This window comes from Pezoporus wallicus, unplaced genomic scaffold (assembly GCF_028554395.1).
Source record: "Pezoporus wallicus isolate ANWC-B61680 ecotype Strahan unplaced genomic scaffold, APGP_CSIRO_Pwel_v1 contig_2384, whole genome shotgun sequence".
Classification (NCBI taxonomy): Eukaryota; Metazoa; Chordata; class Aves; order Psittaciformes; family Psittacidae; genus Pezoporus; species Pezoporus wallicus.
Window position 1 is genome coordinate 7,387,449 of NW_026640488.1, and position 18,283 is coordinate 7,405,731.

Here is an 18,283-nt window from a genome sequence, read left to right on the forward strand (position 1 = left end):
TGCTGAGTGAAAGGGTGGGGGTGTCAAGTATACCAAAGAAGATGTGGCACGTGATTGTATTTTTCATTTAAAACTGCAGACACTTTTGCAGAACTCAGCCTGCATTGTGAATTAGCTTATGCTGGATGGGAGGGACACTTTGGAAGTACAAACGTTTTCTTAAAAAGATAGTGACAGCTCTGAAATATGGGCATGTTGCTACCAGCCTGTGATCCTTGTCAGTGCTGCTGTCAGCAGCAGCGATGTGACCTGCTACAGGACAGGTCACTGTATACTAGCAGCCTGCAAGAGAGCAGGCACTATTCTCCCCTGGTTTTTGACTGTTACTTCAAGCATTTGCTCAAGGATGAAACTGTTACGTGCAGTAGCAGGAAATAAGCAGCAGACCAAGGAGCTTAGAAACAATTTTGATCTCGATTGTGTCCCGATTAGTGAAAACAGGGAGTGGCTTTCTCTCAGCTGCAGTGGATTTTTTGATTTAGCTGGTAACATCAGTTAGCTGGTTTTTAATCCCATCTGATTCCTGGTAACCCACAGCCAGATGCAGCTGCTGGAGCCGATTTAGTAGTTTGTTTTCACGCAGAAGGGAACGCTGCTGTAACACCGAAGGTTTACCTGCCTGGTGGGGCAGACTTCAGTTGTACCAAAGAAACGGGGCTGGGTAGATTCAAGTGGCCGGTAGCAACTCTACTGCACCAACGCATCCACCCAATGCATGGAAGGACCGCCCCCCCCCGTGTCTCTAGGAAACGTAACAACAGCGGCAAGCCCGTTCCGTGCCTCGTAACGGCCAGCAGCGAGCCCAGCACAAGCGGCGCTCCTTGCACCACCGCTTTTCCGGCCCGAGGCTGCCGCAGCCGGGCGCTGTGGAGCGCCCCTGCTCCCGGGAGGGTGCCCCAGCGCTGCCCTGCACCATGTTCCTCCCCGCCTCCTGCCCTCCGCGCATGCGCACGGTGCGCCACCGCCGTGGCCGGACCCCGCGGCGCTCAGAGCAGCACAGGGAGCAGCCTGCCTTCGGAAAGCTTTACTGACCGCGGGGCGCGGCCGCGCCGTACAGAAGAGCACGGTCGGACACACGGACACACGGACAGGGACACAAAGAAGGCGGCCGCCCGGGTCAGGGAGCGAGCTGGTCCAGCGGCTCCTCCCGCCGGTTGGCCAAGTGCGACTGAATGATCTCGGCAAACAGGCTCCGCTGCAGCAGCGTGTAGGCCAGGGGCAGCAGCTGGCTCACCGTCTTGTGGAAGTACTGCGGGAGAGAGGGAAAACAAGAGCGGCCGGCGGTCAGTGGCTCTGCCCTCGCAGCCACAGGCACTGAGCCTCCAGGCTGGGCCTGGGGCAAGCTGCACTCTTCAGCTGCAAAGCCAATACTCAGAGCACATACACATGCTACATCAGCAACCACCACAGAAAGGTCAAGCTGGGTTACCTCAACTGCTGCAAGGGAGAGAGAGATGGACATACATTTTCAGCAGCACACAAGATGACAACAAGCATTAAGGCCCACAGCTGCCCAGCCTCTGACTAAAGCCCCACATCCTGTCGCACTCCACAGCTCAAGGGGATGAGGATGGTACATACAGGAGCCATTTAAGTGCTTCCAGTGAACAAGAGTATTTAAAATTTGTGATAGTTACTGTACTTGTAACCATTATTATCTCCCATTTGAGGGGGAAGAGGTTCTTTCCCATGTCTTCCACTGCAGCTACTGTGTGGGTGTTCCTTCTGGCTCTGCAAGCAAGGGAACAGCCAGAACCAATAAGCTCAAAGTATCTACAGACAGGCCAAACCACTGTTGCAAGCTGTGTGTGAAGTCACTGCTTTTTCTTTGTTTACTAAACTAGAAAATGAAGGAAGGTTTCTCTTTTTAGAAAAGTTACTAAATTACAGCTTTTTGTTTCAAACCACTGCCTAAGATAAATCTCAGGATATGTTGCAGCACTGTGAAGACTTAATTTATCATGGCAGGAGTTGGTCACTGGTTAATCTCATGTGCCGAGAAGCACAAAGCATCAAAGACAGGGGTTTGTCTTCATCTACTCAGCCAGCTGAAATAACTGTTGTCTTCACTGCCCCTTCAGATGTACAAAGGAATTAAGCAGCAGAAGCAGCAAATTGCTGAAGGGTCTAAAATAAGTAGGGTATCAGAGGAAAACAAAACACATTCTCGAATGCTGCAGGGCAAGAAGCCTAAGAAACACATCAGTAATTTAACTGTGTGGAAAGATCAGAGAATTTTCCTTTGTTTCAGTGGCTAAGTATTTTAATTGGTGTTTAGGACAGCTTTTTTTTGGGCCTATATTTAGCACTTCGAGGTTTTCACCTTTCTACATGATACTTTGGAGCAGCCCTTAGCCAATCATGTTTTTATTAAAAGCAGCTCTTCTTCACAGGTTTTTCTATGACCAGCCATTCTTCCACAGTGATGCTGAAGCTTCTTTGTACATTATTTCCTAGCTACGGATTTATTACAGGCATGACCCTTTTCATTAGGGCAGTGGCTAATCACACACAAAAAGCATTCAGTGTAATTTCTACATGTGACTAAGTGCTGGTAAATCCATCAGCGTATTTATGACATTTGTTGCCAAAAGAGCCAGAACAAGACACACACTGGGAGGTCTCTTACACAGCCATATGCAACTCTCCCTGGAGCCAAGCAGCTGGCTGAGGTTCAGATTCATCCAGCTGGGGTTACTACACACATCAGTCTGTTTCCTGACCTAGCTGAATATAGCACTCATGCCTACACAAGCAGCTGGGGACAGGAGGCTACAGTTATTCAATGTCTCTGGGTCAAACATTCTGCACTTGTAGGACTCAAATGAGAACTCATTATCTTACATCAAATCACAACAATTAAATGCTGTTTAAATGCTTGTGAATTGCAAGATTGTGCTTTCATACAAGCAATTTTAAATTTAACATGGTATGATCTCCTAAGTGTGACTTTTTAAACAGTCTTCACAAATCAAGAGTATTCTTGTAGGCTTCCATGATTCTTGGGGACAATCATGCAATAGAGTTGGGAATTAAGATCTACAACACAAAACAACTCCCAGTCCATGCACAAACCACCAGGTAATTTTGTGACATAGGATTGCTGTGGTACTCACATGTGATCCATAGCAGAACAGGTCTATACCCAGTTCATAGCCCATCCCATAGTCACATTCATCATTAGCAAACTGAACAAAGGTCAGCATTTCCTGAATGGGTGCAAAGGCCTTCAGCCTCTCTTCATCGCTAGAAGCATCAACAATGGCCTTACAAATTCTCCTCAGATTAGCTGCAAAACACAAAAGCAGAAATATTTAGATGTTTAGAGAGAGAAATTTAATGTTGCACAGAGGTATTTTGTGGGAAAAACATACCTGTGTGTCATACTTACATGACATCCAATTGGGCACACCCTGAGTTGCTGGTAAAAGGGCTTTCCCCCCCTTTCCTTCGCTGCTCATTCTTGCCCTATGCCCACCCGTCCCAGTTTCCCATAATAGAGACAAGCTTTTGTGTGGTGAACTTGTGTGAACGAACTGATTCCGGTTAGAACACTGGGAGGAGAGGATGAGAAACACATCCACAAATCCCTGTTTTTTGGATCTACTTCCTGCATGGCTGTGCCAACACAAAAGAGAAAGGCATCTAAACTACTCCTTTAGGAATTATTATTTTAGATTTAGCATGGTTCATTGATTGCCATCTGAGTCATTTAAAAACAAAAAAAAAATCATACCTGAACTCAAAGCATTAAGGCTTCTGCTCTTTACTCCAATCACTCATATTCTTTCCAGGAGGAAATATGAATGCAGTTTTGGTTTTGCATAGTAGCTTTATGACTGAGGCTTGTTCAGTAAAGCAAAGAATAGAGTAACCAAGATATTTACCATTTGTTTCAGGAAGTTCTCTGTATCCAACATCATTTTTGTCTACAGGAACAACTAGGCCTGCTCCGTGAAATGCTTTGGTCACCACCTAAAGAGACAGGAAATGGGATACAGTGCTCTAAGTTAAAAATGTGACATAAAACTTCTCACCTTACTAAACAGCATTAACACCTGACTGCTGGTGGTCAAACCTAAACACAGTGTCCAGGCTTCACGACATGAAGTTAATTTTATGTCCTGGAATTCTTTAATTTGTATGGAAGTTACTTTTGAGTACTGAAGTTTAAAAGAACTGCAAACTCCATTTCAGTCACATCCTGAAATCTAGAAATCCTTGTAGTCACCTGTGTAGTACCATACTATAGTTATTTAGTCACTTCCTACTATAATTATTTCTGACAAGTATGCAAAAACCTCTGTTATCCATATCATCCTTAATGGTTCTGCTTCCAACAGATCCAACTCAACTGTTTACAAGAATATTCACTTCAAAGCAGTTTTCTCCATGCTCCCCCTTTGTTATAGTTTTCTTTTATTATATCCCTGGCTTTTGTTTTAATGGGAATGCCAAGCTATGGTTTACAAGAATAAAGTGTTCCGATTTAATCCTATTATTTGCAACACTTGTATTGATCTCCCCTTTCTCAAAGTTTGAAAGCGCTGATTAGCCCTGGAAATTCCTAAACAAAGCATCCCTACTGACTAGAAGGAATTGAATAAAAAAGTAAATAAAAGAAACAAGCAAGTAAATTAAGAAGTGTAACAGAACTTAATTCTCTCCAGTGGATGAGGAAAGTCATACTTTCTTATCTCTCTGTTTCATCTTCACTGTTTTTTGTTCCAGAGAATAACCCAGCTCTTTTGCTGTTCTTGTTAGTTTTTCATCTATGTCTTTCAAAATAGCAGTTTTCTTTTTATCAGTCACTTCCTTAAGTTTCTTTGACAAAAATAATCTGCAAACAGAAGAAACACATCTTAAAAGAGCTTAACAGAAAACAAACATATAGCCTTCTAATCACTAAACCTCCAAATCTTATAATGAAGATCGGCAGTCATGGGTTTATTTATACACATGGACTTGGGAATGCAAGCCTCTTAAAAACAAGTTTGTCACAGATGGTACTTTGGCATTTCCCACCTTTTTTGCATTACAATACAGTTCATGCAATCTGCAGGTGCTGAAGATTCTCCTGAAGTCAGTGGCTGTTCATCTTACTATCTTAAGAACTCAGTTTGCTGCTTCAGTTTTGTCATCCAAGTCACACACACAAATACATATTTAATGAGGTTCATCAATGGTGCTTTCAAAACAAATGTCCTCATTTAACTCTGCTGTACCCACAGGTTCTTCTGCAGAAGCTGTTCTTCAGTTACTGACACATCTGTCCTTAGCTTTCCATTTTTTTTACTGACAGTTGATGAAATCTTGTTTACATTCATGATGCAGGACCACTTAAACCTTCATGAATCATACTGAATTACATGCCCACATAAATGTTACCCTGCCCCAGGTCAGAAATGGTACTTCTTGTAGCTACTCATTATATATGAAAATTACATATTTTTATGTAGGCAAGAACAACAGCTACAAGATACTCATTTAGTACAATAGCCAGGTTTCCTTCACCACTGTTTGAGATGCTCTTTCTACTTACAAAATATTTTAACATACCTGGTGGGCAATTTTTTTTTCCTATAGAGCATATCCTTGCCAATATATGTAAAGAATGAGATAATGAACATATTTGTAAAAACAAAACAAGTTCTAGAAGCCTATTAATGCTTTTGAGAGTATCTTAGGACTTGCCAGCATGAGCAGAAGAGTGAGGATTTCTTGAGAAAGAAGGATATATAATAGGTTAGCTGCATTATTCTTGTGTCCCAATTAATAGTTTCTTTCACTCTACCCTTTAAAAAAAACAACAAAACAAACCAAAAAAAAACAAAAAACCTTACTTGACTGCAGCAAAGACATTATCACCAACTTGTGAAATCACACAGCTCTTCTTAGCTTCATTTGCACCAACCCACACTGGAAGCTCATCTGGAACATCCCTATTTATGAAAAAAAACCACACAAATAGTCAAGTTGTGTTCACTTCTCATATTTCGAAGTGGGATTAATTTGTTTCCTCACCATGCTGCTGTCTCATTCAGAAACCTAACATCAAACACCCTTAGATCTAAAGCCCTAAAGCCTTACAGCATGGCTTTGAAAGGAACTTGTATCAATATTTGCAGAGAGAACACACATTCCCCTTATATTATAAGGTTTGACTTTTACTTCCTAGGTATCATGGCAAGAGTTAAAGGTTAATGAGGGTTAGGGGCTAGTTCAATAAATATTTAAATCTAGTCTTCAACTCCAGTATCTGTGATCCTTTTTACTACATGATACCAACCCATGTGTTAATATCCTGCTACAGGAGAGAGAAATTGTTTGGTCATAGTGCAAAACCCTAAAATCTTGTCTTGTGGAAAAAAAAAAAAAGAGGAAAAAAAGCTAGACCTAAAAACACCAGAAAGAGCATATATAAATACCTGAAATATCCCATGTGATACTGTGTTTTGCTATCCGCAACAAGTATAGTCTGGAATTCTGGGGGATCATAGAAGAATCTCCAATGAAGATTGAAGTCCAGATTTGCTGATTTTGCCTTTTTGTGTTTTCCAGCAAGAATATCATATGGCCCAACCAGCCTAAGTCCAACACTTGACACAAGTGCATCTGAAAAGCAAAGCATGAAGTGGTTCACTTTCTGGTGGGTGCATACCTAAACTGAAGGCCTATGTCACCAAGGTATCAAAACCTTCCAGAAATCTGAAAAAACATTCTGTTTTGCAGACAAGGAAAGCTGAGACATGCTTCTACTTAGATTAAGAGTTCAGTTATTACACTTCTCATAAGTAGTGTTTAATGGCTCAGTGTCCAGATAGAGATCAGTGACAAATGGTGTCCCTCAGGGGTCTGTAGATACTTAATATCTCATCAATGACAGAAACAGTGGGACTGAGTGCACCTTCAGCAAGTTTGCTGAAAACACCAAGCTGTGTGGTGCAGTGGACATGCTGGAGGGCAGGGATGTCATGCAGAGAGACCTGGACAAACTCAAGAAGTGGGCCCATGTGAACCTCATCAGGCTCAAGAAGGACAAGTGCAAGGTCTTGCGCTGGGTCAGGGCAACCCCCAGTACCAATTACAGGCTGGGGTGAAAGGGACAGGGCAGCCCTGAGGAGAAAGACTTGGGGGTGATGGTTGACAGAAAGCTCAACATGAACTGATGTGTGTGCTCACAAGCCAGAAAGCCAACTGTGTGCTGGGCTGCAGCAAAAGGAGTGTGACCAGCAGGTCGAGGGAGGCGATTCTGCCCCTCTACTCTGCTGTCATGAGACCCCACCTGAAGCACTGTGTACAGTTCTTGGGCCCCCAAACACAAGTGTAAGGTGGAGTGGCTCAAGTGAGTCCAGAGGAGGCCACAAGAATGCTCAGAGGGCTGGAGGACCTCTCCTATGAGGACAGGCTGCAAAAGTTGGGCTTTTCCAAATTGCAGAAGAGAAGGCTCTGGGGAGACCTTAGAGCAGCCTGCTAGTACTTAAAGGAGGCCTACAAGAAATCTGGAGAGGGGCTTTTTACAAGTGCATATGGTGACAGGACAAGTGGGAATGTTTTTAAGCTGAAAGAGGGGAGATACACATTAGACATTAGGAAGAAGTTCTTTGCTCTAAGAGTGGTGGGACACTAGAACATGTGGTTGCCCCATCCCTGGCAGTGTTCAAGGCCAGGCTGGATGCAGCTTGGAGCAACCTGGTCAAGTGGAAGGTGTCTCTGCCCATGGCAGGGGGTTGGAACTAGATGATCTTTAAGGTCCCTTCCAACCCAAACCAGTCTGTGATTCTGGGATTAGAAAGCATCTGAGCACCTCCAGTTGGCCTGTTTTCAGACTGGTTTTGAGAATGAGAGTCAGAAAATGAAAAAAAAAAAATTTCAAAACCCACCACTTGGTTTCTCAGGATCTAGTTCCTCACAAAACCTCCAAAACTGGTAGAAATCTTCAGGCAGCGTAAGCCGATAACATGTTTCTGCTTCTTGATGAAGACTGTCAGCGGTATCTGCCTGATTTGACCTTCTCTTCTTGATATCTCCATTTTTTTCACACTGCGGTTTAAAAATCAACAAACCCAAAGTTATTTAGTTGCTTTCTGTCAGTTCTACCAAAGGATTTTACAAAGCTTCTGTATTAAAAAAGGAACAATGATTGAGAGCATTAAGTCACACTTGTTACTTAAAACCATTTATGTACTGATTAGAACATCTATTTTGGACAGATTCCCTCAAAAGCTCGTTATCTGGAAACATGCACTAAACACTGCCAACTGCTACTTTGATATTAATGGGCCAGTATAATCAACAGAAGCACTTTTATTAGTGATTCGGGGAAATCTCCAGGAACTCGCCAACAAAGTTTTAAGTTGACAAGCAGGTTTTTACTGGGACGCCGGGAGACATGGGAGATAGTTCCTCCAAGTGTGTCTCTTCCAAGCATCAACCAGGCTGTGATTATATTGTCCTTAAACATAGATATTCATGAAATTACATACATTACATCATACTTTTAGAGAAGCCCTCCTGCATGCACACTAAAATGTGGCAGTGGGCTTTGGGACCCCTGGTTGTTATTTCTTCATCACTTCGTTTTAGGATCGTTGTCATATCAGTCATAGCAGTAATCACCAGGCGGTTCTGGCAAAGCTTATTTTAGTAATTTCCTTTTCTCTATAGTTGCTAACAAAGCCTAATGTCCTCGAGGTTACTTATTTACAACCCTATTCTTCAGTCAGCCCCATTCTTCAATTAGTTATTCAAGCAAAGGACTAAGCAATACCAAAGTTTCATCTAAGTTCTACATGACTTTGAAAGGACCGTTTCCAATCACACGGCAACTTGGATCCAATAAACCCACGTGTTTTACAGAGAGCTGGAAGTAGGGATACTGTTTTGGCACATCTGGTTAAATGACATTACAGAAATATTCCAAGTCTGCACTATCTGGACTACTCAATTCAGCATCTGAGCTGGTGCAATCTACAGCATAGCCTCTTAAAAGTAATTTTAGGTTTAACTTGTTTTAAAACAAGTGATGTAACATGAACACGCTGGGAAATGATCCATCCAGGCACACACACCAGTGGCAACCTCAACTACTCATCCCATGTAAGGCTCTAAGAACTGGTAGTACTCATTCTGCCCTTGGTTTAAAGGGCATGATGAAGAAAAGCAAGGATTCTTTTCTCTTGCTAGGGCAGTACAATGAGGTACATTTCACCTCCGAAGCAGGCTGCCATCAGATAGGTAACTACACCAGCAGCACCCGTTTCCTGCCGCGGTCACCCTGGACACTGAGGCTGTCGCTGTTTACAGCGCACCTGGGACGCCGCGGTGGGAGAGAGAAGCCCGGGTATAGAGGCGAGCCTCCCGCGTCGGAGAACGGGAAAGGCTCCGGGCCTTTCCGCAGACTACGGGGCTCACTAGAACGAGGGGCAAGGAGGCACAGGCCCGGCGCTCTCACAAAGCGCCCGGCCCCATGCAGGCCTTGGAGCAAGCCCCCAGCCCCGGGGGCACCTCAGGCTCGGCCTCCTCAGCAACCGCCCCGCCTCAAGCCACCCCCGCCCTGCGCTCTCCCGCTAACGGCCACCTGCTCTCCGGCCGGGCCCGCCGCGCCGCGCGGCCGCCGCTTCCCGCCACCTGTCATGCTCCCGCCGACCGCATAGCGCGCGCTCCCGCCCCGCCGCTTCCGAGGTCGTGTCCCGCGACTCCGCGCGTGCGCAGAGCGGTGAGGCGTGGGCGCACGCCCGGTCGGTCACGCAGCGGGCCGTTAACGTCAGCGGCTGGGCTGTGGTGGGAACGGGTCGACGGTGGGGCACAGCGTCTCCGTGCCCCCGGGACACCTTGCTGCAAGGTGAATAAGCGCCGTTACAACGGCGGTGCGCAGCTCTGTATCTAGGCATCAGCGCCTGCACGGAGCTGCGAGCAAGAGGAAGAGGGTTAGTGGGGGGTACAACGGTATCCCGTCGGCTGGTTAGCCCCGGGCCAGAGGAGGCACCACAGCGTCTGAGGGGGGAGTGAGGTGGGGAGAAAAGGAACGCGGTTAGCTCTTGATGGCGCACACGGCTATGGCGGGAGGTGGGTGATAGAGATAAGCCCTGGGACCTAACAGCCGCGTGTCCTCAGTGGTAGGCTAGGTCACCTCAGGACTGCCCATAAACGCTTTCAAGACTGGATTATTATTTATTTTTTTTACCCTAATTACATAATACGTGCAGATTCCTGTAATACAAGTTAGGTTAGTATATTGGGGTGAGACACTGATAAAAAGTTACCCTGAATCAGATGGAATTGTTCAGAACTAAAGATATACAAAAGAGGGGAAGCAATAGTACTTTTCAGTACACAGGAAAAGGACGGAGAGAAAAAAAGCAAACCAAAAACCAGGCCTCTCAGCCTGCACTTCAGCATTTGACAGCTGCCAGGAATATAAAAATGTCATCATGTAATTTCTGTTCCAGTGCGCAAATCGAGGCAGCAGTGTGTAACATGCAGCAAGAGGGACACATTCCTCAGTTTAGAAAAGCACATGATCATATTATGCAACATCCTTTCAATTTAAGTATACTGCTGAAGTGCTTTGCATAGGAAAAGGCCTAGAACACCAATAGCACAGGAGGCAGTGGGAAGCTGGTTATATATAAACGTTCATTTTTTTGTTTCATTAACTTGGATTGCAGTGGGTATGTTTAAAGAAGCATAAGCTACAGGAATTCTTTCTGGTATGCAATGTGTGTTCAGCAAAGATGTATATATGGCATAAATTTCAGTGGTTTTATCTTGCAGTCCATTAAAGCTGTAAATATTTGCAGAATAGACTATTAGCTTAGGTCTAGGAATAAGATAATAGTGCCTTTGAAAACCACTGCTGACATTGAGAGTTATATGACCAACACAAAAGCTTGATAATTTTAAGGGCATCTATGACATGGTATAGAAACCATGGGTTGATACTGTGTGGATGCAGGACAACCAGTGACAAAATGGGCTCCTTCAGCTGGAAGGACTGTTATTTAAATCTACATATTAAACTGTTTGCTTACTGAAATCGTGCGCACAAAGGAATATTAAGATTCAAATCCAAACCTTAAGGGATGGATTATGTTTCAGCACCTGAGGTTAAACAGAAATGAGGTACTAAAGCTCACTCAGAAACCCCACGCCTAATTTTCTTCCTGAAAAGCATGAGAAGTAGTGCCCTGAGGTTTCTTTGCGAAAATGTTTGAGTATTTGTCTCACTCCATGATTTCTAGTACCTTAACTGTACTAGAGGCTAGACAAAATGGGACCAGAAGGAATGACATCTTCCTCCGCAGCTTGGTGAAAAGCTTTCTAGAACGAAGGCATACCTGCCCTAGCCTCATCACAATTATTACTACATGCCCAAGCTTAATTTACCCACATTCCAACCTCATGCAGCAAATGGGTTCACCATTTGCAAATACAGCAAATGGACACCAAATGCACCAGTGTTTCCCAGCTCAGTATTAAAGTTAAGAAGTTCCAAGTTCTGTCACCCGTTACTATTTCAGGATAAGCTTCCCTATTGCAAGGTGAGGTTAATTCCATAATTAACCTATAGGTTTGCAGATGCTTATCATGCCCTTCTCTCAGGGGTTACTGAAAGAAACCGTTTGCACAATCATTAAAAGTGACATGGGAAGAATAGCCCAAGCATGCCTTAACCCAGAGTCTCAAGTGTGTGTTCCTGCTACATTAGTCTTCTGCTACAAAACAAGTAAATGAAGTCAGCATGACAGCTTCTTCCTTTATTTTAGGTCAGTAAGAAAACAGAACCTTTTTTTAACTTGTAGTGGCCCCATTTTAGGAATGCTGATATCTCACAAGGCAAAGCTATGTTGGCAAAATGCAGGTGAACTAGAAGCATACTCATATTGGTTTATTCTTAATATCAGTGTCCAAGCTCAACAGCCAAACATGGAGTGCCTTTACAACTTCACGGAAGACGGCTCCTTTAAGTTTATTGATCAGTTGATTAGTGTTTGGTTTTTTTTTTGTGTGTGTTCTTTTCTCCACACAAGCTATTAGAGAGCCTGCAGTGTGGTGATACTCCAGGAGAGAAAGACACAAGATCTAGGAGGGGAAGATATTAAAACCTCTCCAACTGAGAAACTCAAGTTTCTCACACTTCCCAGGCAGGTACCCCAGCCACTAGATTATTGGTTAAGAGTAGCAGTGTTTTGCCATATTTAAGATAAAATGGGCTTTTAAAAATATTATATGTATGTGTATATACTGTAATTTATAATCCTTTCATAGGTATCTTCCAACCAGCTTTGGAATGAGTACTTTGAGAGAAATAGGTAATAAAATGGTCAGTTGCCTCATCCTATCCAGGCAGGCTTGAAATACGAGGCAGTTAGCTTGATTCCATTAAGATCATAATGGTGGTTATGTTCAGAAAACTAATTTTGCATGTTTGAGGTTAGATGTATCTAGTGCCAGGTAGCAGCTGATAAGATGTTTTCAGTTCAGCAATTTTGAGGTTAAGTACACAGGTTAGGTTTTTAACCCTTTCATTTACTCTTAAGTCCATTCTCATCAGTTCACTGAAATTTGGAAACAGACTGTGGGGTGCCACTATACGAGTCCTTAGAAGAGAAACTAAGATTCTGAATGGTTATTCAGTGTGCTATATTATTTTTTTCCTCTGTGAAAAAGTAACTCCACCTGTGTGCATTTACCTCCAAATAATTTGTTCTCACTTTTCAAGTCCTAGATTTCAAAAGCATATGTAATTTGATATCGGTAGTCATGCCATCATTCATTCTATTAACAACCAGTAAGGCTGTAACATGGAAGACTTTATGACAAAAGGTAAGCAACTGAAGCAGAGTTTACAATACAGTAGTTTAAAGCCTCCTTCCAACCAGTAAACATTGCCTCCTGTGTCTGTACCATCAGCCTTCTGAATCAGGATAAAAGGAGATTCTCTCAAGAGATTAATCGGCCAAGTAGCTTTATCAAGCTTTAAAGCTGTCCGTATGATTAGTCCTACTAAGAAAAATTACCTTTCTTCTTTTTAATTTACATCTTTATAGTAACAGATTTTATGAGAAACCACAGATCTGGAGTCTGTTGTCTTGAAACAAAGCTTTTCAGACCTGCTTTCTCAGCTGCTATGGTAGATACATCTTGTGTACACATTTAATTTGCCCCTTGAGGTCACCAAAACCTTAGTGTGTCAGTTTCCAAGATTATGGCTTTATATCCAAAGTTACCAAAGTATGCCCCATACTATGACAAAGTCTCAGTTCTTAATTTCAGAGTTTTATAGCTATTAATTTTTGTGAAGAAAGCCTTCATGACTTAAAAGCCCAAGTGAAAGCTTTATTGGCTAGTAGATACCAAAGAGAAGGAAGAAAGACTTGCAAGGTTGTTGAAATTCAGTTTATGCTTCCTCACTGCCATTCACTGACTGTTGTGCTCATAGCCTTCCTCCAGAGTTGACTGTTTTCCTCCCACCCCTTACAAAGTTCAGATTTGTTTTTTTCACATGTGGAAAACCATCAGAAATAAAACTAAGCTATGCAATCCAGATATTCTGTGCTGAGAGATTCCAGAGACTTAGACATAAGGACAGATCTCTGCGAGACACAGTAAAGTCTACTTTGCATTAACAAGTATGATGGGGTGCAGTCGGTTCTATTTTCCCCTACCCTGCTGCATATGCAACTGAAAGGTAACTGTAAATATATAAATTCCTATTTTCTCTTAAACTAATTTTTGCCAAAGATCATGATGCTGCATTTTTCTTGCCGCAAGAGGGAGCCATTTAAATTCTTGTCGTTAAAAAGGCAGTTGAAGAACGAAGGCAAACCAAATAGTATCATAATACGTGACTGGCCACATTGATGTCCTTTTATACCATTCAGTATAACCCCTTTAAAAGTAGACAGCTTGTTTCTGAACACCAGATAATTTAATCTTACTCTAAGTAATCCCAGCATGTGTAGCAAATGTGTTTTTGTATGTGTCAGCTGTTATGCTGGGTTGTACAGAATTCAGTTTGGCACAAATGCAGTGAAATGATGCTGTTTTAAAACAGTTTTTATACTGCACTTTAAGTGAAGATCTGAGTCTTAACGAGTTGCTTTAAAAAACTGCCAGCAGTCTTCTCAGGTTAAGCCTTAAATAATTCTCAAATCACACAAGGCTTCTGTTCCTTGGGTTATTAGCCTCTGTAGGGCAGCTCTGTGTTTTCAGGTTCAGAGGAGGACACATTCTCCCTTCCACCGAAATAAGGACGAGTGGAAGCTGTGGACACATTCAGTGTCAAAGACAAGATTTGCCTCCAGGAAGGCTGGGAGTGAGTAGTGCTGCAGCAGACCGCAAAGACACACAGTGCCTCTGCTGAGTCACCACCTCATTGCTGCCTGTGCTGACAGGTTGTCCTGGATCCCCGCCAGCTCCCCTTGCAGTTCTGCAGGGTAGGCTATATACATCAGGATGGATGAAAGAAGAAAGTACAGTAGGAGGTGGTGGAGGAAAAGTAATGTCACTGGAAAAAAAAAGCTTACCAGGATACTGCAGGACATATTTCCTGAGGAATCCTGGAGGCTCCAGGTTGCTTTTACTGTGAATGTTTAAAACAGAATATGAGTGAAGATGCACAGTAATCTTGCTGTGAAAGCACTTGTAGTTAGTTATGTGTATTACTATAGAGATTAATATTATTTTGGCATTAATTCAGTGAGCCTTGCAATAGCTGCTCTTGACAAGAATGCAAACTCACAGCTTGGTACTGCTGTAATCCAGCATTTTGAACCACTGTTTAGATCTGGCAGCTAGCAGTAGACTATTAATTTAAGGTGGCAATAGTACTTTACTGAAAGCCAAACTTAGTTCTTTCTGCTCCATTTTGATTATAGGGAAATCATCCTTCCCACATAAATTAGGGCTTGGAACACAGAATATCTGTGCTATTTTCCATTTAAATTACTTGTTAGTCCTGCAGTTGTACAGAACTGTGATTTATATAGGACCATTTGCTGTACCTACCAGTTACATTCGCCATAAGCCTGCAATACTGCAAGTTGCCTAGCTTACTTGGAAGCACAACTGTTTATGTTCAAAGGAGCAGTGAGGCACAGTTCAGCTGAATGTATTATCCCAGGAAGTTAGAGTCTTCCTGTAAGACTTTACTCCTCTAAGGGACTGCTAGTGTGAACACCTCTCCAAAAGTGTTTCCCCCAACAAAAGCAGAACCTTTGAGTTAGTAGGTCTAATCCAGTTTTACTTCCGGTAGGGTAGTTCTTTGAGTCAGGTAATCTAGGTACAAGATTAATTTTTCTAGTTATGTTTTTTTTTTTGTCATTTATGGGTATCATGCTTCTTTTAATCTGCCATTTTTAACCTTAAAACCTTCCCTGTATATGTACAAAATACAGCATACAGACAAGGCACATGAAAGCATGTACAGTCAAATGGGTGCCACTGGAGGCAATAAGCGGAAAAAAAACCAATTTGGTCCAATACAGAAAAATAAAAGCAGTGTAACAGCAAGGCTTTGTCCTAGCATATAGAACAATTCACATTCTGCTCTCACCAGATGTTAGGGTGACAGTCAGTACAAATAATGAAACAATATGCATTCACCAAGTGTTGACTGATGACATTAACATTTCATTTAGTATATATGCCTTGGTTTCCTCCCCCAACAGACAGTGGGGTGAGATGGGTGGAAAACAGTGGCTCTGAGTCATTTCAGCTTAGGCTACAGTGAGTCAGTATGCAAGCAACTCAGTTTAATTCCTTCTCTCTTTTTTCCTCAGGGTCTAAAGTTGTGCAATTTGATCATACTCCTATTATCTGGTCTTTAGAAACAGAGACTTGCTGGCTATAACTGACTGACTGGCAAGACTCCTCTAGGAACAGGGTAAATCCATTTTTGTATTTTAACTTCCTGAGAGGAAGCAGTTTACATTCACAGGTAAACCATTCTCAAATAGTAACTTTTTTAGTCATTACTGCTGTGAGAGTCCCCAAATATGAGTATTTGGTACATGGTTTAGGGTGAAAAATCCAATTATATTTAGCAGCTTCCGTAAGAAACATATCTTTTTGCATTTTTCTGGACACCCCAGCAAGCACAAAGTATTTAAAGGAACAAAAGCTGGGGTTAGCATACTTTAGTGCTGCCTCCAAGATTTATAACATTGACTTTGGACTTGTGCTCATATTTAAGGCTTTTCCCTCAGATCTACTTGGTTGTTTCCACTCCATACGGCTTCTTGTGCAACAGTACAGTAGGTTTCTGCTGTTGACTTCTAGCTAGTAACACAACCTGGTGTATTCTCACTGTGCCATTCTCAGCTAACAGCTTCAGTGCCTAGAGCTGTGTTGCATTAGCACAGTCTGTTCCCAAATAAGTTAGCTTTCTGTCTATAAGCATGACTAATTCTGCTGCAGCCCAGAGCTTGCTGCTGCTTTCACATCACAGCTGAATTTGCCCCTAATACAGTAACTGAATTACTAAAGACTCCGCTGGGAAGCTGCAAATGCAGCATGTCTAAAAGACCAGGACTTCACACCACAAGAGACTTAAATGCGTCTTCAGCTTCAAGAAGCAAGTATATTTCTTACTCATGCTTTAGCCAACATCAGTTCTCTAAGGCCCAAATTTTTTTTTGTACAGATTTGCAAAATATATGTAAGTAATTTACACAGCTCTAGTATCAACACTAACAAAACACCCCCCCCAAAAAGAAAAAAAAACAACAAACCAAACTAAAACCAAAAAAGCAAGCAAAAGGTTAACAGCCCCAAGAAATAATGAATGCTCCTTTCACAATAGGATTTTCTCTTTAGCATCATCAGTGTTTCCTGTTGTAAAATTAAGCTTAGTCTTTGTTGGTATGTACTACTTTCCACAAGCCACAAACACCCATTGCTCTTAGTTTCAGTATACTCATGAATATCCCTATCACTGCATTTTGTCATCTACCCGTAGCAGTATGCCAGCTTTGCAAGCCACCAACTTTATTACCAGCACAGTATAAACTTCTAAGTGTTGGTTTGTTTGGGGTGTTTTGTTTTGGTTTGTTTTTTTTGTGGTTTTTTTGATTTTTTTTTGTGGTGGATTTTTGTTTTGTTGTGGGGGTTTTTTGGTTTGGTTTGGGTTTTCATTTTGTTTTCCATAAAGTACTGGCAAAAAAATACACATGCTTTGCCTCTGTCCTGAAAGCTAATGTGCCACCCCTTACAGGGACTCCCAAGTTTAACAATTAGTATGAGCTAGCCAAGATGACTCTAGAAAAAATACCTCTGTGCCCCCCCAAATTCCAAAATAAGAAAAAGCATTTAAAAAAAGATCTCCAGTTAGCAAAAAAAATCAAACAACAACCCACCAAAAAAAACCCCTCACACCGCTACCAAAAATCACCAAATACTACCACACAAAAAGCCAAGATAAGAGTCTCATCAGGTATTGCATAGATACAACTCTCCACATCCAGAGAAATCAGTTTTCTAGTTCAAAGACCAGCAACTATCTTATGTTTATCATCAATTTCAACACTTGCAACAAACAGACTCTCCAACTTGCATCACTGAACTACAGGGCAGTGGTTCTCTCTTCACTCGTTTGGCTTCTTATTCTGTATTTACACTAAAAATACTACTTGATGGTTAGCATTTTCTATTTTTAAGATACTTTTAAAGCTTAAGAACACTAGTTACAAAATAATTTCAGTGAACAAGACATTTTTGTTATATTTAGAGCCAGTTGCTACACTTTAGCCACATAACCCAGCTCTTACCATTCAGCTCCCTCACAACCTAAATATTTTTTTCATAGTTCATAAAGAAGTCCAACCAGCACTCCATCTCAACACAACCCAGCTAGTACCACTACCAGTCAGCAGCTATTGCTTAGCAAAAAGATAAATACACCAGCTATTGTTAGACAAAGCTCTCAATTTTTCCACTGTTCTCAGAGCAAAACGGAATAAAACCTCTTAAAAATTAGACATCCCAGCAGATTAAAAACCCAAGCAACTCTAAATGAAAAAGCTTACCATTGTAAGAGAGAAAAAATCCAATGTGTACTGAAGCTTGTGACTCTGCGGTAAAAGCTGTGTGACTTCTTCTTAACAGGCTTGTGCTCTGATGTAGATACGCTCTTACCAAGGTGTCAGCATTGGCTGATGAGTTGCAGGGTTTCAGCTGTACCTGCTACCTGACCATTTAACACCTGCATTTCTGCTTCCAGTTTTCAGCAGGTATAACTGGGAAAAGTAGGTTTAAGGTTTTGAATTGTTTAGCAGGACAT

At 42.3% G+C, this 18,283-nt stretch overlaps 1 protein-coding gene across 2 annotated transcripts; it reads right to left on the reverse strand.

The window, feature by feature from the left end:
- Positions 1 to 1,110: 1,110 nt before the first annotated feature.
- LOC130604554 (histone PARylation factor 1) lies at positions 1,111 to 18,060 on the reverse strand. Of its 2 annotated transcripts, none has more exons than XM_057419147.1 (8): positions 18,030 to 18,060; positions 7,884 to 8,043; positions 6,429 to 6,615; positions 5,844 to 5,942; positions 4,690 to 4,840; positions 3,888 to 3,975; positions 3,117 to 3,289; positions 1,111 to 1,249 (listed from the first exon to the last, which is right to left on the reverse strand). In XM_057419147.1, the coding sequence occupies exons 1-8, from the start codon at positions 18,030 to 18,032 to the stop codon at positions 1,118 to 1,120; spliced, it is 993 nt and encodes a 330-aa protein (XP_057275130.1). In that variant the 5' UTR covers positions 18,033 to 18,060; the 3' UTR covers positions 1,111 to 1,117. The 2 variants fall into 2 exon arrangements, with proteins under 2 accessions (XP_057275130.1, XP_057275129.1); XM_057419146.1 differs by lacking the exon at positions 18,030 to 18,060 and adding an exon at positions 9,581 to 9,709.
- Between the last annotated feature and the right edge of the window lie 223 nt (positions 18,061 to 18,283).